The sequence below is a fragment of the Notamacropus eugenii genome, chromosome 4 (assembly GCF_028372415.1).
Source record: "Notamacropus eugenii isolate mMacEug1 chromosome 4, mMacEug1.pri_v2, whole genome shotgun sequence".
Taxonomy (NCBI): domain Eukaryota; kingdom Metazoa; phylum Chordata; class Mammalia; order Diprotodontia; family Macropodidae; genus Notamacropus; species Notamacropus eugenii.
In genome coordinates, this window is record NC_092875.1 from 139,853,430 (window position 1) to 139,877,374 (window position 23,945).

Consider the following 23,945-nt stretch of genomic DNA (forward strand, 5'->3'; position numbering starts at 1 on the left):
TCAACCTCAACATATCAAAAATAGGATTCATTATTTTTTCTTAAAACTCACCCTTTTTACATTTTTCTATTGAGAGCAGCATAAGACATCAGATACAGAATACACACACACACACACACACACACTCACACATATTGATTTGCTGAACTTCCTCCCCTCTTTCATCTTTGTTACAAGAGAAGATTTGCTGAGAGGAAAGAGAGGTTTATTGATCAATCAGTAAAAATTTATTAAACACTTGCTATGTACTATGTATGGCACTAAGTGCTGAGAGTCCAAAGAAAAGAGAAAAAAAAAACCACATTCCCTTACATCAAAGAGCTTACATTTTAAAAAGGAAGACATTGTGTGTTTGCTTACATGTACATATTTACATAATATGTGTATTCATACATACATGCATTATAAATGGAAGATAACCTCAGAAGTAAGATATTAGAGTCAGCAGATGGATTTTTTTTAAATAACAAGTATGACTAAAAAATAAAAAAATCAATAAAACTTTAAAAATGAGATCCAATTGCTTTGCGGGTCATAGAATCTGAGATTTAGAAGGTACCTGAGAAGTAATTTATTCCAGTCTGCACTTAGAGAAGGAATTTCCTCTGCAGTATTTCCAACAAATGTAGTACAGTGGAAAGAGCAGTGAAATCAAAGAAGAATTTATTGTATCTTTATAGAAGGGAAATTGGAGACAGAGAACTTGGCTTCAAAGCCCATATCTGATGCTTACTACTCACATAACCCTGGACAAGTCACCTGACCTCTCTTGACCTCAATTTTCTCAACCTTAGAAATGAAGGCATTGCACCATATGATCTCTGAGGTTCTTTCTGAACTCCAGACCTATGGTCCTATGATTCAGTAATCCTTCACCTGAAGTTCTTTAGTGATAGGTAGCTCATTATTTCCTGAGGAAACTCCTTCTTGCGGACAGCTCCTAATTTTTAGAAAGTTTTTTCTTACATTGTGGCAAAATCTGAGTATCTCTAACTTCCAGCTAAGAGATCAGAGGGCCAAGAAGATATCTAATTATCTTCCACATAACAACACTTCAGACATTTTAATAGTAACATGCCCTAAAACATGTCTTCCAAGACTTTTCTTCTATATGCTAAATATAATCAGTTCCTAAAACCAATACTCATGGGGCATGATTTCATCGTTGTCATTGTTAAACTTATTAAGGCAGGGCATCTAGGATTGTAATTTCTAAGATATTTTTCTAAAGTTTTGGTCTTATATTTTAGATCATCCTATTGAGTTACACTATAATATGATTCTCTGTGATGGGAATTATTTTCCTCCAACCTGTAAGCACGCACACCAAAATGTCAAATAGTCAAAGATTACATGCACTAGTTACTGTCTTGGCTCCTTTGCTGTGTCAGGCTGTCACATTGACATTGTTTGTTTAGGGAAAATATTTATTTTTATAGTTGCTAATTGAAGATGCAGCTATAAGTTTTGAAAAAATCAAGGGAGACTTTGTAATAACTATAGTACTTCTCCAGCAATTTAAGTTCATAGGATTTTATAATAACTGACATTTAATTACATAATCACATTTAAGACTCATAACCCCATTAGATTAGAAACACAGGCATTATCTCCATTTTACAGATAAGGAAACCGAGACTCAGAAAGGCTAAGTCACTTCCACATGGTTACATAGTACCTAGTAAGAACTACTAAGTGTTCAAAGCAAAATTTGAATCTAGTTCTTCCTCAATTAAGACCAGCACTCAAGTCCAGCACAACTTTTTGCCTTTACAATTCAGAGAGGTATTGGAGATCACCTAGTTCAACTCTTTCTCTTAATGGATGGCAACTGAGATCCTTAGATGTTAAATGCCTTGCTTAAGATCATACAGGTAGTAAAATACCAGAGAAGGAATTCAAATAGATGTCTTCCAGCTGGAAACTCAATGTTCTTTCCATTTTTTCAGTGTTTATCGATGGTATAAATATAACTGGTATAATTTTATGAGTTGGAGATTCTCTAACCACACGCCTCCAGTCATCCTGATGAACATCTGGTCACTGGATCCAGATGGCTCAGGAGGAGAAGTGAGGCTGGTGACCTGCACAGCCCTCCCTCACTCAAAACAAAGTCAAGTGCAAGTCATGTCATCATTTCTCTGATGGCATGGTCTTCTTCAAAAATGAAGGACAAACACAACAACAACAACAAAAACAAACACACGTGCACTTTTACAGGAAAAACACAATGACAATACTTCTTTACTCATGACAAATGCATAATGTAAAATTTGAAAAATGTGGAAGAAACATATCCTAATGGAGAAAATTGGTCAGGGAACCCTGCAAACTTGAATTTCCTATGCCTCAGGTGATGTAATGGATAAGCACTGGACTTGGCATTAGGATGCTCTCAGTTCTGATCCAGACTCAGATATTTACTAGCTACGTGTCCCAGGGCAAGTCACTTAACCTCTTTGCCTCAGTTTTCCCTTCTGTAAAATGGAGATAATAAGAATACCTAAGGCCTGGATTGCTTTGAGGATTGAATGAAATAACATTTATGCTACATTTTGTAAACCTTAGAGTGTTAGCTAAATGCTATTACTGTACTTATTATTGTGTTGTTGCTGCTGATAGTAGCATCTGTGTAAGAAACTAACTTTAAACCTGAGGTATGACTCACAGTGCTTTGAGCACAAGGTATTGTCTTTGTATGTATGTGTATGTATTTATTGGAGATTTATACACCACCTACTTCCAAAAATCATTTGACAAGACCTACAAAATTAAATGCCATATAAAAAGAGAAAGTCTTGCATCTTCCACATACTAGCTGTGTGGCCCTGGGCAAACTGCTTAACCTTTGAGTGTCACAAGCTGCTGTCTGTAAAACTATATGGTGTAGAGAAATTGTCAAATGATTTGAGCTCTATATATTGATAAAATCCCATTTACAGATTAAAATAAAAAGGAAATTCTAAATAAGAAACACACACACACACACACACACACACACACACACACACACACACCAACAGCTAAAAGGAGTGGAAAGATGGGTGTTACAAAATGAGCAATGAATTTAAGCCTGTGTTTCTTGGCAGCTGAAGCCTAAAGGGAAATGCATTGGGTTACAGAGTTTGATAAAAGACTTTGCCACTAAAATTCAGGAAGAATTTACTGTGTGCATCCTCATATTAGAGATCCTGGGCAACATGACAGCCATTGTCTTCCCTGAGTATTCTGCAAAACACATAGAAATGCTGGTAAAATGAACTTTTAAAAATAACAGCCTTCCATAACAGTTAAGGGCATCACATTAAATCTTAATATAGTTGAAGTTATGTTCTTGAAAGAGCTGGGATAACATGGGTTGGTAAGATTGCTTTTTGATGATCTAACCATACAGAGAGAAGCTCAGAGAACTCTTGCTTGGGAGTAACAAGACAGGCTACAAAGGGAAGAAACACTCCCTATCAGTTCCTTCTGGTGTTTCAGGATAAGCGATCTCCTATCTCAGGCTCAAAGCCGAAAAGAGAGATCCACAAAGAGATATATTTGTGGATGTGGTAGAATCTCCTCTAAAGGGTTATATATTCCATTGAGGTAATATCTTAATAGCATTCATTTAGGGATGCAGGACATGGTATATGTCAATTTTCATCAGTTATCAATTTTTATCTCCTACCTACACATAGGCTGTCTTTTCCCCTGCTAGCAAAAATTGAGATTCATGGAGTATCTGCAGGATATTCATTAATTACAGGCTGTCACATCATACTCTACTTAAAACCATCCTTATCTATCGTAGATATAGTTCTTTAAGATTTTCAAAGCACTTTTTATATGTTAACTAATTTGATCCTCACAACTCTAGGAGGTAGGTTCTATTATTATTTCCATTTTATAGATGAGAAAACTGAGGCAGATAGAAGTTAAGTGATTTGATGCTGTGTGCCAAGGTCAAACAACTCGTAAAGATCTGAGGCTAGATTTGAACTCAGACCTATCTCACTCCAGTGCTCTATCCACTGCACCACTTCCCTTTGGACTGCGAATATCATAAGAAAGAAGACAAAATCTTGTTGATTATTATCATATTTCAGAGTTACTCCTTGGATGACTTAATATCTGAGGTGGAATATTGAAGGAACAAGGAAATAACATTTTGTTTTTATTTTATTAATAATTCACTGTTTTTATCAATAATAACATTTATATAGCGCTTTAAGGTTTGTAAAGTGCTTTACAAATATTATATCACTTGATTCTCACAACAACCCTGGGAAGTTCAATTGTTTTTCAGTCATGTCTGAAGCTTTGTGACTCCAACTGGGGTTTTCTTGGCAGAGATGCTAGGGTGGTTTGCCATTTCCTTCTCTAGTTTATTTTACAGATGAGGAAACTGAAACAAACAAGGTTAAATGACTTTCCCGGGATCACACAGCTAGTAAGTATCTGAAGCCAGATTTGAACTCAGGAAGAACAGTCTTCCTGACTCCAAGTCTGGCACTTTATCTATTCTACCACCTAGCTGCTCACTCTAAGAGGTAGGTGCTACAATTATCTCCATTTTACTGACAAGGCAGAGAATGAGTGATTTACCCAGGATTGTAGAGCTAATAAATAATCTGAGGTTGGATTTGAACTCATTTTCTTGACTCCAGGTGCAGCACTCTACCCACTAGGTTGTCCTAAACTAGCTGTCCTACTCATGAAAGGTTAGAGTTGACATTGCAAAGAAAATTATTTCAGTAGCAGCTATTCCTATATAAAGCAACTTGCTGATCTAACTAGACGGATCTGAATGGATAAGTTGAATTACCTTTTATTTGGGGGGGGGGACGTCCTGGTTAACTCAAACATCAAAATATGTTGCTTAGTCCTTCAAATTACGACGAATGGCCATCAGAAATCTCCAAATTAGACTTGAATTCAATTATTCCTTTATCTTGAAAGAGGTGATTGGGCAGAACCAAAAAAAGGAGAGTATAATTAGCAACTGGCTTCAGAGGTCCATAAAAAAGGCTCCGAGTGCTCCCTGCTGGCCAGTAAGAAGAACAGCTAGATAGCCATTTGAATTCTGGAAAAAGCATACATGTTGTCAATTAACCCACACATGTTTATTGACTACTTAGTAAGTAATAACCACTACTTTGTCCTGTGAAAGATACACAGAACTATAAGATATCCTTAAATAGCTGTTTCCCTTGCCTCAGAGGAACTTGTCTTTCTGCTCTCTGCCATTTGTATTCACAGTGCTTTTAGTCAAATCTCTTTAGACATCCTTTATGATATTGCCCATGATCACATAATTAGTACACATCAGAGGCAGGTCTTCCTGATCAAAGGCTAACCCTCTACATGTGACTCTGACCCCGCTTCTTTGATATTTGTTATCCAATTCAAAATTCAACAATTATCAATTCAATAAACAAGTATTAAGTACTTATTATTGCAGGCAACAATATTATCATTAAGATTTCTGAAATCAAAATGAAATGAATTCAACTAAAGGGAAATGAATTCAATTCAATAGACATTAATTCAGCTCACCTATGTGCTAGTGACTGTGCTATGCACAGTAGGGATGCAAGAATAAAAATCATGTAGGGATTGTGGGGGATAAGGATGAAAGTCATTTCTCTCAGGTAAAATCCCTTTGCACTCAAATTCTGGAAAGCCTTGCCACAGAGAGACGCTTCACATGTTCATAAATTTTCACAGGATCTCAGTCTCGAAGAAGTTTTAAAGATTATCTAGTTTAACTCCTTCATTTCATAAATAAGGAAACTGAGGTTCCAAGAGATGATTTAGCTAAGGTCATACAAGTAGTAAACAGCAGAGCAGGTATTTGAACCAACCTTCTGATTAAATTCAGCTCTCTTCTTTATACTACTTTGCCTTTCTCTAGTCAAGTCAGCATTTATTAAGCACCTATTGTTTGCAAAAAGCATATCAGAGACTCCATTTTTTTTTTGCTCATTTTTGCTCATTTTTTTGCTCATTTGCTCTTTTGCTCATTTCAATCTTAGTTATCTAACATTTCCTGAATGGCAGATTAACATCATCAGATCTATTTTGCAGATAAAGAAATTAAGGGAGAGGGACTGTATCTTACTTGGCAATTCAGAGACAGAGACTAGAAACCAGAATTTTCTGGTACCCAAGTGCCAAGGCTTTTCTTATTACATTTGTTCAGGAGCTTTGGTGGTCATAGAAAGGAATTTTTGTTGAAGCTAGAAGGTAACTTTAGATAACTACTTTGAAAAAACTAATAAATAAGATGGGATATTTTCACATGTTGTTTGGTGAGCAGCTGTAACAATTCTCTTGAGTTGGAATGAGGTCATTCACAAAGGTATGAAAAATGCAACATCCAATTATCTAGCACTCTTCCAAATCATCTGGTCCTTGCTTTGGCATTGGGGGATAAAACAATATATTTGCTATGCTAAAGCAAAGGCACAATTTAAATAACTTAGTTTGAAGTCCTTTTACTCTATACTAGAAAAGTATACAGGAGTTGTAATGACTTCATTTGCTTATGCAGTAAATAGGAATCATTTTATGAGTTTCTAACACAGCTGACAGTCCAGTGGAAATAACACTTAACTTTGGAGTCAGAGGTTCACCTATCTCTCCCCACAATGCAGTGGCAGGGTGCATGGCAAAATGACCAGGTGGGATAAACTTAAAAAAAAAAAATAGTGAATTATTGATTAAAAAAATTGTCTAGATTTCCCTCATAATGGGGAATTCCTTTATGGTAATTTTTTTAAAAGAGAAAAAAAATCAGCAAAATCAACCAACACATCGGAAAAAATCTGACATTTTATACAGTGTTCCACACCTGTGGATGGATCTTTACTTCTGGAGAGAAGCAAGGGGAGCCCAGGCTTCTCCTGTCTCTTCTTTGGGCACAGCATTGAAGTTCAATTGTTTTGTGGTGGTTCTTTTTTACATTAACATTGCTACAATTATTTGGTATGTTGCTTTTCTTACTATGCATAATTTACATCAGTTCATATACATCTTCTTCTTTGAATTTATCGCTTCTTACAGTACCGTAATATTCTATTGCATTCATGTGCCACAATTGGTTTAGTCACTCCCCCATCCCCGTATTAATAGGCATTTACTGTTTGTTAAAACAAAAGGTGCTGCTACAAACATTTGACTTTATATCGAGCTTTTCTTTTTGCTCATGAACTGAGTATAAGTCTAGCAACAGAAACTAAGTCAAAGAGAATGGACACTTAGTCACTTTGTTTCTAAGATCTTTCAGCTCCAATGCACGTGGAGGGCAATTTCTTAAAGGTTTTATCAATCTGTAAAGAACTGGTGACATTACATTCTTGCCATCTGAGGATTAACCTAGACTGATTCATCACACCAGCAACAGGTGATGAATTTCTATACCAAAGACCATCTACTAAATCACAAAAGCTATTGAAGCTTTCTTTGATGTGTCATATAAGGGGGTTTGACTACATTAGAATCTCTTAACCGTTTTTGTGTCATAGACCTCCTTTGGCTGTCTGGCGAAGCCTTGACTACTGCGATGTTGCCCACAACAGGAAATGTTAATTTCAGTCAGAGGATAGTGAAAGTTAAGATGCAGTTTTTCCCCCTTTTGTTTACAAACCACTGACCCCACCATAAGAGTTCCTTGATTAGACAATCTCAAAGGTACCTTCTACTTTTCAGATATTTAAAAAAATCTATTTCTGGATCTTTCCTTTCTCTCAAGATGGCAGACAAAAAGCCCCCAAAGGAACCAAAGGAAAATAAGGAGAGCAAAAAGGAAGATGTGGCTGAAATGGTGGTGAAAAAGCCTTGAAAGCATTGCAGTTGGAACTCAGTTCAGGTCCAGGGATCGGTAGATACTCCAGGTCTGAAATGTATTCCAAGAGAGCTACGTACAAGTAGAGATACACTGCACCAAAAACCAAGATTGAAAGGGAAAAAAAAAAGAGATGATGCCAGCTACTATCTCAAAGCCAGTTTGTGGTGATAAGAGTGGAGGAACCCCATGTGGTAAAGATTCGCAAAATGCCTAGCTTTTACCGTACTACGGATGTGCCTAGAAAACTGCTAAGTTATGGCAAAAAACCCTTCAGGCAGCATGTGAGGATACTTTGAGCTAGCATCACGCCAGGGACTGTTCTGATCATGTTCACTGGCCCACACGCAAGTGAGTGATTTTCCTGATGCAGCTGGCTAGTGGCTTGCTACTGGTGACTGGACCTCTAACCATCAACCATGTTCCTCTGTAGAAGGACCCATTAGAAATTTGTCAGTCACTTCTACCACGGTTAACCGTTTGGGCATAAAAATTCCAGATCTTACTGACCAATGCTTACTCCAAGAAGAGGATCTGTAAACCTAGCCAGCAAGGAGAGATTTTTGACACAGAAAAGGAGAAATATGAGATTACAGAGCAGTGCTAGGCCAATCAGAAAAAAGTGGATTCTCAGATCCTGCCCCAAATAAAGAAAATTCCTCAGCTCTGTGGCTACCTGCATTCTGTATTCTCTCTCTTCAATGGCATTTATCCTCACAAACTAGTATTTTAAATGCCTTGCAGATAACCCTTTATTAAAATATTTGGAATAGCTAAAAAAAAATCTATTTCTGTGAGCCTTTTGCCCTCAGTGAGCAACACTCTATCATTATGCTTAATGAGTGGAGTGGGCAAATATCTAAACAATTCTTAGTTGTGCTTTACTCAAAAATAGCTTACGGAATTTTGCAACTTCACTTCTAGAGCATGAAAAGGTCATTTTCCTCCTTTCTTTAGACTAAAAGTTTTATATAATTTAGCAACTTTTGACAGCTGACAAATCATAAAAGGCTATAGACTTCATGAAGTGAATGGCCTATACTTAAGAAGTACTTTATATATGAAAGCATAGCCCTGAAATTGCAGAAATCCCTTCGTAGGGCTTAAGTAGGACTAATTAAAATCTGAGTAATTTTAAAATTCAGTAGAATGATATTCTATCATAGACCAAATTATTAAAGTTTACAAATGGAATTCCCTATGGGAGAATACAACTATTACCAGTCAGCTATACTTGTTCTCTGAGGAAAGCCTGCCCTCCTCCTAAGGTGTTGGCTAGGTTACGTATGGTGCTCTTTCATCTCAGGACCAGGGGTCCAGATGAGGCCAAAGATTCCTCTCAGACTCATCTTCATCAATGTTCTTACTCCTACTTTGCCAGCAATGAGGCCTTAAAGTGTACTTTGTACTTGGTCTATAGGCCAAGGGAAAAGGATGGGAAGCTTGGTCTATAAGTTCTTTGGAGTAGAATCTTATATTTAATTTTTAGTACAGTGCTTAATAAACATATTTATTGATTAAAGACATTTTTATAATAAAAGAGAATACCTGTAGATAACATTTCTAGTCAATGTTAAAAGTTAGAAATACAAAACAGAATAATATAGTAGAAATATGTCATTTTCAAACATTTACATTTTATTTTTATTATTAAAATAATCTTCAAGAAAAAATATCAATACAACACATGGCTCATTACCAAAACATGTAAAATTCATCATACAAAAAAAAAAAAACACTAATTCAGAAAATGCACTCCAAATGTATGGCATGTTTTTTTTTATAGATTGAAGAAATCAAAGTACATGGTGGTGGTATCGTAGCCCATCTCAGAGGCTGGCATGCTGAGCAAGGAAAGTTCTTATTCGTTGTAAAAGTTCCTTCTTCACGCTGTCAGGTACAAGTGCTGAAAAGAATGAAATAGAAAAAGAAATAAAATAGCATACAGACTACTTCCAATTCATATACAGTAAAGTTTGCCATATGACTCATGCCTGTGAAAGAGAATTCTATAAAGAAGCCAGGTTAACACCAGAAAGGGAACTTTAAAAGTCTAAGTTAAAAGTATGAAAGACCTATTAAAATACATTTACCACACAGTTGAGATTTCCTCAACATATGTACTAATTCTCTACCTTAGGAGAAGACCTGAATGAGACACTACAGGTCATCTTTTTGTGGCCAACCTTCTTACTGATGATTTTTTGTGCCAACCAAACCAACTTGCAATTCTAGGCCTCCCTATTCACGTTCTTGCCTATTGCCAGGTTGGTGAACATCCCTGGAAGGACCTGTACCAACAATTCATTTTCTTTGCCCTTAGATAAGCCTATAATGCTACCTGGCAAACTTTCAGTAATTTATCCCCCTAAAACCTGGATTATGAAATGTAACCTCTTAGCAGTAAGGGCTTCTCAGGATCCACCTTCTTTACTTCAAGTCCAAGTTTCAGCCAAATTGGATAACTTGTTGTTCTCCAATATTATCTTGTCTTCTCCTGTCTCTATGTATTTGTAGAGGTGATTCCTCATGCCTAGGATCCTCCTTCCACATGTCCACCTGGTGAAACTTCCTTCATGAAACTTTCCTTAGCCTCCTGGCTAAATCTGAGTTTTCACTCTTCAAATTTTCTTACAATTCTGTCAGACACTCTCCTTTGCCTGTCTTAAGTGATGGGTATGTTGTTTCCAGTTCTTTCCCATCACTAAAAGTGTTATGAATATGTTGGTACATAAGGGACTTTCCTTTGTGTTTTGAACTCTTTGGGAAATATAGACACATACATACACACATACTGCAAAATATATCTTTATCTATGACATCATGATTTATAATTACACTAAAACAGTGACTAAAATGTCCATATTATTTTACCTTGAGATCCCACTTGTGTGTGTGAAATTAATGTACTTATTTTTCTGCAGACTGTCCAATATTGACTATTCAAATTTCTGGCCATCTGTGCCAGAATATGAGGTGAATATGTGCTGAATATGAGGTGAAATCACCATTTAAACTTTCATTTTTTATTAAAGAGTTGGAGTAATCCTCCATATGGCTGTTAAAAATCTGCAATTCTCCTTTTGAGTACTGCTTATATCCTCTGACCACTTAATTACTGGGGAAAGTTTCTTGGTCATTTATATTAATCTCTCTTCTCATATAGTACTATATGTACATATATGATTATGTATGTGTTTGTATTTAACGTGTTCTAATACTATCTCTTTCTCTGATATCAGAACTTTATCAAACATATTTGATACAGGGGATTTTTTTTTCTTTTTTTGGAGGGGGTTATGTCATCTAGACCTACAGTTCTGTCCATATGGGAAACTCCAATGTGTAGAAACTCTTATAGAGCAGCAACTACTTGGTAACTTACAAGTCAGGAAATCAATTGCTTAGGGAATGTCTAAACAAACTGTGGTTCATGAATGGACTATTATGGTGCTATAAAAAATAATTATAACAAAGAAAACTCATAACCTGATATAAAGTGAAGATAGTCTAAAAAAACAACACAATGACTACAAAAGAAAAAAGAAAAACAAAACTATAAAACCATCATATCTGAATGCCACAAAATTATAATAACTAAGCTCAGCTTTGAAGAGATATGATGAGAATGAACATCCCCCCATGTCTTTGCAGGCATGAGGCAGTGTGGGTGTCAAATAGTGCATATAATGCCAGAATTTTTTGAACTTCTCCATTCGCCTATCCCTTTGTCTTCCCTCTTCTTTTTTCTTTATTGTAAGGCACAGATCTTTGAAAGGGAGACAGGGGGAGGTATACATTGGGGAAATGTAGCGAATACAAAAACAAAAGACACCAACAAATTTTAAATTTATTTTAATTTAATTTTAATTCATTCATTATTAATTAAATTTAATTTAATTATTGATATAATTTTTAAAAAGAATCATTAGTGGAATTGATAACTTAAGCGACCTTGCTCATGATCACATAATCTTTACATTATTAAAGGCAAGAATTGAATTCCAGTCTTTGTGACTCTAAGGCAAACTGCCTCTTTGTCTTAAGGGCTATGTGACTGATTAAACATCATGAATAATTTATGCCACAAACAAAAGCATAAATGCTATCAAGGTATCAACTTCAAGAGAAAAATATAAGATTTGCAAGGTCACTGCTCTTTCATGGCTTCAGAATTCAGATAAATTAATATTTCTTTCCTTTGCTACTTCTAAGTAAAGAAAGCATCAGAGGAGGAGCTATGGATGAGGCTGTACTGCAAACTTTGCAGTCTAACAGACTGTCACGCAGGATATACAAGTGGCCAGTTCTTGTCACTTTTGGAGGTGGTATAAATTAGGGGCTTGGAATAGACCTACTAAGCAAGGGAAGAAATCCCAGAATAATGGCTAGGAAATGAAGATAGACTGTCAAATAATCAATGTAATGTATTAGACTTACAGTTAATCCAGAGTGTTTAGTTCTACAGAATTTAGATTCCTAAAAAGAGACTGTTTCAAACAACTTATTTCTTACCTCTGCCTTTTGGAGTTATCTCTGCCACCAAGTCATCAACTGTGACGTGTTCCAATCCTTTTTCTTTAATCACATCTTTAAAACGCCAAAAACAAAATACAAATACCATACTTTTTACAAGCCATATAATTAATTATAACTAAATAGTTTGTTTGACTAGACATCATGATTCATGTCAGGGAAAACACAATGGATATAATGTAACCTTGCAAATAAATTTTAAATGTTTACAAGTTCATTATTTAAAAAGCCTACCCTTTTTTAAAATATATAACTTCTACATTTAACAGAAACTAATAATAAAGCCCCAAATTAAGAAAATTACCATTTTATTATGATGCTTAAACACAGCATTTGTGAGGAGCTAGAATCTTCTGTCCATTGAAGAATTTGTTTTAGGATAATCTGAGGTTCTCAAAAATGAGGAAACCAATTTTTTTTTCTGTGCTTAATTTACTTGGTTTGGCCAAAATTTACATGTGGTATAACCACTCTGTTGTTACCCTCTGTGCCCCACTGTGGAATAAATCAGCATTTGCCCAGAGCCAAAGCAGTCAACCCAATGTACCTTCAAATGTTATTTGCTCTCTCTGTCTTACGAGAAGGAATACACAGAAGGGAAAGGAAAGAAAAAGGAATAAAAACATTTATATCGAACCTACTATGCACCAGGCACTGACGTAAACCACTTCTCATCTGATAAAATAAAGTAGTTAATGTGTAAGAGTGGGAGGGTAGATAAGTGGAAAGTATGAGGATTAAAAAATAAGATATACTTGGCTATAGGCCACTCTAGCAAGGAAATGCTATAAATTGTTTTCAGATCTATTAAATGTTGAGATGCACATCACATATATTTCTAAAACACACTAAATAATAAACACCTAGATATGTTAAAACCCATAAAAAACTGATATACTACACAAAAAACCTTTAAAAATGAGCAAACTTAGATATGCATGTACCTTTTGAGGCTTCAGTGCTAACACTTCAAGGGAAGAGAATAAAGTAAATGACAAAGCATGTCCTAACTGTTAATATGATTATAATGTGTGCAGGTGACATAACAAAAGGTCTTTAAAAGGTGAGACTATGATGTAATGAGAGGCTGCCATGCTGCAGTGCAGGAAAACCTGGGTTCAAGTGTCATCCTGGACACACGCTGGCTCTGTGACCCTGGGCAAGTTATTTAATCCCTACTGCTCTAGACCAGTGGTGTCAAACCCACATGCAGGCCACATGCTGATTTAGAAAGTCACAAAAGAACATCATCCACATTGTATCATATTTTTATTTGTTAAGCATTTTGAAATTACATCTTAATGTAATGCCCATTTTAATGTAGTGCCCCTGGCCCTGCATTTGATACCTCTGTTCTAGACTATCAGTTGCAGAGAATGTGCTAATCTGTAGCTGGTATAGGGAGTTTCCTTCTCCAGGTATTCTATCGATATATTGCAGGTACAGTCCTTATCTCTATCATGAATTATGGGGTTTTTTTTTGTTTGGGTACTTTTGGTAACCAAATCTTGTTTAAAATTTCATGCCTGGAACTATCTTCCTCTTCATCTCTGCCTCTCGCCTCCTGAGCTTCTTTCATGTCTCAGCCAAAGTCCCACCTTCTATAAAAAACCTTTCTCAGGCCTCCTTAATCTCAGTGTCTTTCCACTGACACTACCACCAATTTATCCTGTTTTTATCTTGTTTTTACTTGTTTGTATGTTGTCTTCCCCATTAGATTGTGAGCTCTTTGAGAGCAGAGACTTTTTGTTTTCCTTTCTTTGCATTCCTAGGCCTTAGCACAACTCCTGGTTCAGTGTAGAATCTTAATAAATGCTTCTTGATTTGACCTCGCTTAAAGGAATCCAAGGAGCACACAAAATGTTAATTTTGGTTTCTGTTATTCAAGGTTTGGCTCACATGCTCCCTCTCTAGGAAGAATTCTCTGACCCTCTGATATTAACTCCTTAAATGACTTTGTTTTTTACTCATTTCTGTACATGCTGTATTTCCTCCAATAAAGCATAATCGACTTAAAGGCAGAGACTTTTGTCTCTGTGATCAGTGGTGAGGTCACAGCCCTGACTGAATTGAGTATTTAGGCATTCCTAATGTCCAACAGAATGACTTACTTACACATAGCAGATACTTAATGAATAGAAGACCTATTGTAAATGATAAAAACTTGACTTATAATAATAAATGACCAATCTACATATTTCAAAAAGACTACTAATGCCTAACAAAATTCTTATGACACATTGTATTGATAATGCCTTTTTGCTTATTGTTAATTTTGTTTCTTAATGAGATCTTGCCCACCCATTAATGAGCCTGCCCATTAAGGGGAGTTTGATTAAGGAAAATTTGTAGGAAGGCCCCCACCTTTTGTTAATTTTCTAATGAGGTACTGGTTCTCAAGGGTTGTGATGCCCTCTAGCTCTGAAAAAATGCAAAATTACACTGAGGTGAGGCTTTACTTTGGGGCTTACTGATTGGAAGTGTTTGTTTGGTCAGATGAGACTCTGGGCAGCAGCTAAGGAGTCATCCTCCTCTCCCCACCCCCAAATGTAGGTATGTATGATCAGACAGTTATCTGTCTGTTGATTTGTGACGTATGTATTGCTTGTGTCAGGCAGCTGGAAACACTGTCTGTTGATTTAGCTGTATTTTCTCTGAAGTTCAGGGTGCTTTTCCCCTTGAACTAAGTGAAAGATGTATGTGCCTGATTAAAGTGATTGTTGACCTCTCAACCTGCTTTCCTTTTAGAAAAGCAGATCAAAGAACCTGTACAGCAGGCCCTCTTGTATATGTTGGGGGTCCTTATTTTTACACACATATAAATAATAAATATAAATAATTCATAGCTTCAAGAAGCTACTACACTTTGTAAATATAAATGAAGAAACTTATCCATTAGATATCCCAAAGTCTAAGCATGAGCAATCTTTAAATAAAATATTTAAGAACCCTTTCTACATGGGGAAATCCATTTTACATATAAGGTAAGATTTTAGGTGAGAACATGACATTTGTTTATCTTTTGTGCCATGAGTGAAATCAGATTCAGTGAAGACCCCTCAGGCATGAACTCCCAAAAACCCCCACCCTTCCAACCAAAGCTAAAATAACTAAGTATCCCCCTTAGGCAAATAAAATGCTCCAGGATGGAGGAGAACCACCAAAGTTCTGGTCATGTGACCTGGTGTACCCTTCCCCTTTACCACCTCTTATGCCAGTCCCATCAGCAATCTTCCCTTAAGTTTCATATTTGGTAACAAAAACCCTCACTGGTGAGCAATGATCCTTTCCATGTTCTTTGTCTCTGGGGTAAATTCCTGCACTTAGACTGTACGCCTGGACTCCCAGCCAATGGGAAGAGAGACTAGTGGGCTTCTGCATTAGGGACTATATAATGTTGTACTCCGCTCTGTTCAGGTGCATTCCCTAGTTGACACCACCCATGGTCTCACGGGAAGTGCCCCTTCTCATGGGATTGTAATAAATTCCTTTTTGCCTTCTACTTTGACAAGCCTGAGTTTAATTTGAGTAGGGGTTGCTGTATCCCACACATGCCATATTAAAAACGTCTTATAAGGTTATTTTTAATATCCAAACTAGTGAGATTTGTCATTCCTAAATAATTCTTATTTTCCAAGAGAAACTCAGAAAAAAGTTCTTACTATGAAAGTTTGGATGCTAAAAGTAAACTCATAAGACCTTGTTAATATGGCACAAAAGAAACAAATGTCATGTTCTCACCTAAAAAGCTTACCTTATATACAAAATGGATTTCCCAATGTATAAAGGATTCTTTGTCTTCTGAATCTGTAGAAAGGCATTGAGAGAGATCTTAATATTATCAAGTTCCCGTCTGCATTTGTTTAAATAAAAATCTGGGTAAAGACAAATTGAGTATATATGTATGTCTCTAACAGACACAAAATCAACAGACTTCAGTACAGCAAGACTAGCTTAAATTTGTAAACAAATCAAACACTGATTACCTTTACAATGGGCTTTTAATTGATCTTTCCAACCACATTCAATTAATTTAGCTCTCAGCAACTCTTTAAGTCTGAAAAAAAAAGAATGTTAAACATTTGTAGCATAGTGTTTTAGTACAGATTTCATTTGCGAATCTTAGATTTTCCTTCTTTCATAAGCACAAGTTCAAACCTCTTCCTTGATAATCAGCTGCACTGATTAGGTCCACCCGCCTTCACCAAATCAAAGAATTATAGCTCATATGGGTCACACTGTGTTATGTTACATGAAGTTACAATCTACTTCACATTGTCAAAAAAAGTCTGTTGAATTAACTGGTCCGTTTTAAGGATGAGAGAGCTAGGTGGAGCAGTGGATAGTGTGCTAAACTTGCAATCAGGAAGACCTGGGTTCAAATTTGACCTCACAATCACCCCCTGACATAGGTATTACAGGAAATATTATCATTTTACGGAAGAACAAACTAAAGCTCAGGGAGACTAAGGTGAGATTTGAACTCAGGTTATACTATACTCCAAATCTTTGTTATCAGAATTACTAAATCCAGAGGTTCTTCTGGAAACTCAAATATTTTCAATTTTTTTGTAGTTACGGCCTTAATCAAGGAAGAAAAGCTACCTCATTGACACCCTGAGTTCAATTTATTAAATACGTTAACCTTTGAATGGCACCTAAAGTTCTTCACAAACTCTATGCCTACCTTTCCAGCCTCAGTATATTTACTCCCTTTACTACATTCTATCACCCAAACAAATGGACCTCCCTGATACTCCTCACACACAACCATCCATTTTCCATTTGTGTGTCTTTGCTCTGGCTATCACCACCACCTTACTCATCTTAACCTTTTAGAATTCCTTGTTTCCTTTAAGACTCAATTCAAGCATTACCTCCTCCATGAAGCCTTTCCTGATCTCCACAGATCACTTCTTATTTATTTTGTATATATTTATATATATATAGTCTTCTCCAGCAGAATATAAGCTTGCTGAGGGTGAAGAACGTTTGATTTTTCTCTTTGAATCTCTAGCATCCAACATGACGTGTTATGGAGTTAATGCTTACTGAATTACTGAATTAAGAGATCATTTAGTCAAGTTTCATATGTTTGCATAATGATAAAACGTGAGTCTCACTGAGGTTAAATGACCCTACCAGTTAGTGGCAGAACTGTCCCTGCACATGCTGTTCTACCATACTCAGGCTTCTGCTGAATCTCCATGTCTAGAAAATGCACAAAAGTATGTTCACTTCAGAATCTTTAACTGCTTTCAAGGTGCTAACTACTATATAAAAGCCCTTTTAAAGAGGACTGCCAGGCTAGCCACCTCTTCATTTCCACTAGCTACACTCCTGTGGACTGGACTTCCATTATGCCCCTAGGAAATTCATCATCTTGTGAGATTTTATCAGCCTTGGTATCCATACCTCATCAATACTCTCAGCATCCTATGCCTCTCTGATTGAAGGTTAGGGGGAGGAGCACAGAACTCATCTCCAAACCTCCATTTAAAGAGGGCTCCCAGGACAATCATCTCTTTATTTCTCAAGTTGAATTCCTGGTTCCATCCTTCTTCTACTCTCCTCCCTCTTTGTTTCCCCTTTAGCTTCCTTTTGTGTGCTATCTTTCTCCATTAGATTATAAGCTTCATGGGAGCAAGGATTACTTTTATTTTTTGTATTTGTATCCCTGGTGCTTAGCAGAGTGTTTAGCACATCACAGGGTGTTTATTAAATGTTTACTAAATGACAAGGCCTTTCTTGATACCTTTTATTGTTAATGTTTCTCTCTTCCTTACCAAAATTTTGTGCATATTTTATACTGATTCATCTCTGTACAATTTGTTGAACAGCAGGGACTGTTTTGAATCCCTGTGCCTTGTACACAGTAAGTGCTTAATGAATACTTGAACTGGATAGACCAGATTTTTTAATTTCTTGTCCAGTGTCCCATATATATGTTAGACTAATTGGTGATGCTTTCTCCTTTGCCACCTCAAACTCATAAGGCAGCATTTCATAGTGGAAAGAGTACTGAAATGGAAATGGATCTGTGCTCTAATTTCAGTTCAACAACTAACTACTTGTGTTACCTTGGATAAGTAACTTAACCTTTCCGGGCTTCTGTTTTTTTTTTTTCATCTACAAAATGAAGGAGTAGACTAGATCTCTAATAATTCTTTGCAATTTTTTATTATTTTATTCCTTAGCTTTTCTTCCCAGCCACCCTCAACTGACTATCAGGAACTTACAAACTTTAGTCTGATAATACTCCTAGATGGATCTTAATGAGTTGAGAACTGAGAGCCTTGGCAGAGGCAGAGATTTAGAAGTTGTATAAAAATAAGATTAAAAAAACACCACTTGGAAATTGTACTTTGTTACAGCTTGTCTTTGTGAATTAATTTTCTCAAGAAATTGGAAATGGATAAAAGAACAGGCACTGACACACAATAAACATTTCTTTTAAGAAAATTTAACAAATAAAATCAGTCACTATAACAAAGCCCATAAAGTACCTCAGGAAAAAGGAAATACTTTTTCTCCTTGTCAAGCAGACATAGGACACCACTAGTTTAAAATAAAAACTCATTTCTAAAAGCTTATGGAAAGGATGATGGATGATTTGGATTACTTATCACTTCATAAAACATTGAGAATGAATAGAAGGTAAAGCTTACAGAAAACTTGGTAGAACTTAATGAAGCTAGGCCATCTAGAAGACAATGAGGAAATTGGATGGAGAAAAATGGGGAGAAAAGTATCAATATTTCTGTAACAAACTTTCCCAATAAGTACTGATATCCATATTTGGATCCTAATACTGCAGTCTCCCATATGTATTGAGCGAGAAAAGACACTTCATTAAGTGTCTACTCTGTGCCAGGCACTATATTAGGGCTAAGGGATACAACAAAAATAAAATGGTCCCTACCCTGAAGAAGCTTACATTCTATCAGAGGATACAATCAGAGGAATATCTAAGTAGCTACAAAATAAATAAAAATAGTATTTGGGGCTTGTGGGGTAGTACTACAAAGGCTTCTTGTAAAAGGTGGCATCTGAACTTGATTTTCATGTTAACTGGATTCAGTGAAGAGGAGAGAGGAAGAGGGTGAATTCTACACAAGAAGAAACTGCCTATACAAAGGAAAAGAAACAGCAGTGCTATCTGTCAGGAAAAGCAAGGTCAGTTTGGTACAACTAAGTATATGAAAAGGAAGTGAGTATAATAAGGTTGGAAAAGTAGACTGGCACCAGCTTATGAAGTGACTTTAAAGAGGAGTTTGTTTCTGAAACTAGTAGTAATAAGGAACAACTGGAGTATACTAAGGCATGAGAAGGGAAGAGATAAGCTTTTGTAAGTGATGCTACAGGAAATGACTGTGAGGTGCTTAATAATGAAATATCACTCTGTCTACTATTTGTTGATTTAATTTAGTAAAGTAAAATTCCAAATTATGGACTCTCCTCCAACAAGGTATCTCCCACACATAAGTAAACATCATACATGATTCTGTTGAGACATAACAGACACAACTCTGGTGACATTTCAATTTTTAATATCAAGTGAGGCATAAACAGGGAGACACATTCTAGCAAAATAACAATGACAAACATTGTAATGGAGACTGATCAGTACAGAATCCAAATAAAAGAGAGATTTCTTATAGATGGTGAGATACAAGAGAGTTTTTTTCTTTTTTCTTTTGGATGATATGTATTGATTACATCTTATATGAGATCCATAATCACCCAGGAGTTTACCTATTTACAAGGGAAAAACCAAATGGATGAAGAATAATTTATGGTCTAGTAGCTGAATGGAGAAGCCAAGGAGGTGGTCCATTAGTATAAATCTTGGACAGATATTACAGATGGATAAAGAATGAATGAAGCATTTATTAAGTAAGCACTTATACACCAAGTACTGAGAATACAAATAGAAAAAGTAAGATTGTCCTTGCTCTCAAGGATACGACATCCTAATAGAACAGATAACAAATTTTGAAAGATAGGAACTGCAGGTCAAATAGAAAATTCCCACAGTCTTTAAAGTGAATTGACAAAGCAGACAGCAATGCCTTTTCTTTAATGTTATTCGTTAAAGCCACTATTCCCAGGGTTCAGTATCCTACACTGTTGCCATCAGGTTCTGAGGGGAGATGGTAGTCAAAATCGTGGAGGTGGCTTGACTTGCCTGGTACAAGCTGCAGCCTCCTAATTCTCCCTCAGGGGGCTGTGCTCCTTCATCTAGGCTGGTTTACCCCTTCTCCATAGGAATTGCTTCCCTAGATAATGGCTGTGAAAGCTGATCTGGAAGCTGCTAGTTTGGGGTTGGAGTGTAAGACACAGGACTCCCACTCCCAGAGCTGCTGTACCTATGCACTAAGCCAAGAACTGAATATCTAGAAAACAATGGGGTGGAGTGTGTTTAGGTGCTATGAATGACTTCTCTCCTCAAGTTTCCCCTTCAAAAGTCCATCTTTTCAAGAACATTATTATTCTAGTAATACTGTATGGTTGTGAGTCATAGAAGAATTTTCAAGAATTAAAATTCTGGTTCACCCAAAGGAAAAGGGAGAAACACATTGTGGTTATGTGTAGGTTGTAATATATTACCTGCATAGAATTTTACATGAGCAACAGTATAAAATATATCAGAAGTATGATCAGAAAAAGAGTGATTCAGGTCATATTTCAAAACTGAGAGATAACCAATGGACAATCTTTATATATCACCCTTGGTATCCACGTAACATAGTTAGAGAAGGTTTCCAGTGTATCAGCTGGATTCCTCCAAGGGATTTTATTGGTAGGAGGTAGATAAGAGTAGCACAAGATAAAGTGTGGATGTGTTTTGATCTATGGTGCCAGAAGGAGTATTTACATTTGAGAAGATCCACCCAAGTTTTGAAGTAAGATATCCTTAATTAAGTTTCCTTTAAAAAAGTTAAGAATGAAGTTTATATCAATTTTCTATAACTCTTTCACATGTAGCCTACTATTTTTCTTGATATAAGCATTTCTAAAGATTTATGTGTTATAGTTACATAAAACTGCTTGACCAATAAAGTAAAATATTACTTACCGTTCTCGCTCACCAGTTTCTATCAGTTTCTGGTTAATAGTTGCTCTCATCTGTGCATCTTTGTTCATTTTGCTAATCTACATTTTAAAAAAAGTATGTTTTTATAGTGTTAGTTGTCAGATCCAATAGGCAGGATCACATCTTTTTCACATTTTACTCATTGCTTGGAATGCTGTTTTAAAGATTTTTAACAGTATTTACTTACAGAATCCCACGATGAAACACACTGATAAATTTTCTAATCCTATCTATACACCCTCTATTTTTTAATCTTTGGTTAACAATTTCTATTTTTTTGCTCACATGGTACATTCCAGATTGACATCATAAAGCCAAAGAAAATACTAACCAATCAGTTTACACACAAGAGTGAGGCACCATGCTTGACAACCAGTGAGTTTGGTCAATATCAGCTAATCACTTCTGAGAGAAGACGTATAAATTACTTTCCTAGACTAGGTCTATTACTATTACTACTTTGACAACAGTGAAGTTTATGAAAGAAAACTGACTTTAAAGTGTGTCCAAATTTTTTAAATCAGTTTATACTACTTAGAAATCATTTAAAGAATTATCAGGTTCTGAAAAATTCAATTCAACGAAGATATGACTAGTTTGGTGAAAGGACTACTGGATTAGAAATCAAAGGATCTGCATTCAAATTCCAGCTTTGTCACTTAATCCCTATAGTACAGTAAAAGTCAATCATTTAACCTCTGTCTCTTCATTTATATAACTAAAGAGTTGAGTTCAATGACTTTTGAGCTCTCTTCTACATCTAAATCTAAGATATAAGTATTGGGGACACAAAGGCAAAAAGTTAACAATCCTACACTTCAAGGAGCTGATAATCCACTAAAGGAATAATAAGAGAACACACAAACTAAGAGGAGGTCATTTGGGAACTATTAACATCTAAACGTATCAAGGAAGGTTAATTATATTTTTAAAAGTCATTTTTAATATTAATTATACTATTTCTCTACACCTTCTACTCTATGGTCCTTGTAGGTTTTGGATGAAATTTCCCTCGGTTGTATTCAAATAGACTTCCACTAACGAAGTGGTTTTTGTTTTATCAAGTGGTTATACAGATATTTCTTTCTGTGTCAGTTTACTGATGGGAAAAGCAAACAAAAATCCCAAACAATTTATCTGTTCCTTTTAAAAAGTTGCAGGACTGTGTATGGAGGTGAGTGGACATGTTTAGATTTCATTTTTAAAATGAGTTGCCCGGCCTGAAGGATGGCATTAAAAAAAACAACACCTGTACATACATGGCCGTAAATGCACTTTAAAAAATACCTTTGCTAACTATCTAACAAAATGTGGATACTATTTCTGATTATACGTTTCATCCTTATATCTAAAATGATTTTTAAAAATGGAGTCATAAACCAGAGGTTCTTAGTCATTTTTGTGTCATGAATTCCTTGGGCAGTCTAGTGAAAAAGCATATATTTATATGCTGAAGGTACTCTAAGTAAAGTTCACGTAGAAAATTTTGACTTGCACTGAATGCTAAAATTTCTTTACCAGCGGTGCTGCTTTCCTTTGCCTTTTCCTTTAGTGGGAAATAATAGCCAGGCTGAAACAGTGGGAAAAGCTTTACCAGTTACACTCCTTGTCCCTGAGCAAACCACTTCATGTCTCCACACGTCCATCTCTCTATCTGGAAGAGGGGATGAACTCTGTGGACAGATCTGTGGACAGCTGCCAGCACCCAAAGTCTCCAAGTGACGGGTTTGCTGAGTTAAAACGGCATAGGGTTTCCAGTGCGGTAGCTCTATGTTTTGGGAGACTGGGCAGGACAAGCAAAGGAATTTATGCTTCCCTAGCAGGGGTCCGAGGTTCACATGCGGGAAAGTCAGAAAACAGGAGGACGCAAAGTGAGCTTGGGTCAAGTCAAGATGCATTTATTAGACGCCTAGCTATTCGCCATGCACATCAGCTTAGAAACCACCAATCCCTCCGCTAAAACTGATTTTCGCCCAGCCCGATCAGCTCGTCTTACAGAAGTTCCCTTTTCACCGAAATCTCCGCGGTTCAGTGAACAGATGGCAGTTTCAACACAACCCGCCGGGCTGGTCTGCACCAGTCCCTTAGCTAGCCCTGAAAGCCTGGCCGCCAAATGGTGGTGGAGGAAAAAGAAGAGGATATGGAGTACAGGGGCCGGCACGACAAAGAAATACAAGTGACCGGCTCAGGGCCCACCTCCCTTGCTCAAGCTCCAGGGGTAACGCCACTGGGATAGGACACGGCCGTTCAGCTGGGGGGACGATCTATCTATCTATCTCTTAATGGGTTCCAGGCCCTAGACGGTAGGAAGAGGAATGCACAACACCCTTCGCTACCTCCTGAAAGAAGTCGCAAATAACTGAGTTTTATTAGACAGCTACCTACCGTACTCTTGCCTCCGAACCTTTCTCTGGTAACAACGCCTTATACCAGCAACTACAGGAAGCGAGAAGAAGTGTTTCCGGAGCGTAGCGACTCCTA

The 23,945-nt window shown here is 36.6% G+C and overlaps 1 protein-coding gene across 2 annotated transcripts; it reads right to left on the reverse strand.

Annotated features, from left to right (window-relative positions):
• Positions 1-9,448: 9,448 nt before the first annotated feature.
• On the reverse strand, positions 9,449-23,938 carry ENY2 (ENY2 transcription and export complex 2 subunit). 2 transcript variants are annotated; one of them, XM_072603274.1, is made up of 5 exons: positions 23,850-23,938; positions 21,447-21,523; positions 16,354-16,424; positions 12,347-12,421; positions 9,449-9,737 (listed from the first exon to the last, which is right to left on the reverse strand). In XM_072603274.1, the coding sequence occupies exons 2-5, from the start codon at positions 21,512-21,514 to the stop codon at positions 9,661-9,663; spliced, it is 291 nt and encodes a 96-aa protein (XP_072459375.1). In that variant the 5' UTR covers positions 21,515-21,523; positions 23,850-23,938; the 3' UTR covers positions 9,449-9,660. The 2 variants fall into 2 exon arrangements, with proteins under 2 accessions (XP_072459375.1, XP_072459376.1); XM_072603275.1 differs by lacking the exon at positions 23,850-23,938 and adding an exon at positions 21,652-21,722.
• Positions 23,939-23,945: the final 7 nt, after the last annotated feature.

What these genes read in the sequence shown, in the direction of transcription:
- ENY2 (XM_072603274.1), bottom strand. Translation starts at nt 21,514, where the DNA reads ATGAACAAAGATGCACAGATGAGAGCAACTATTAACCAGAAACTGATA. An exon ending in GAAACTGGTGAGCGAGAACG is followed by an intron (nt 16,425 to 21,446) that starts GTAAGTAATATT and finishes TTTTTTTTTCAG; the next exon opens with ACTTAAAGAGTTGCTGAGAG. An exon ending in ATTAAAAGCCCATTGTAAAG is followed by an intron (nt 12,422 to 16,353) that starts GTAATCAGTGTT and finishes GGCGTTTTAAAG; the next exon opens with ATGTGATTAAAGAAAAAGGA.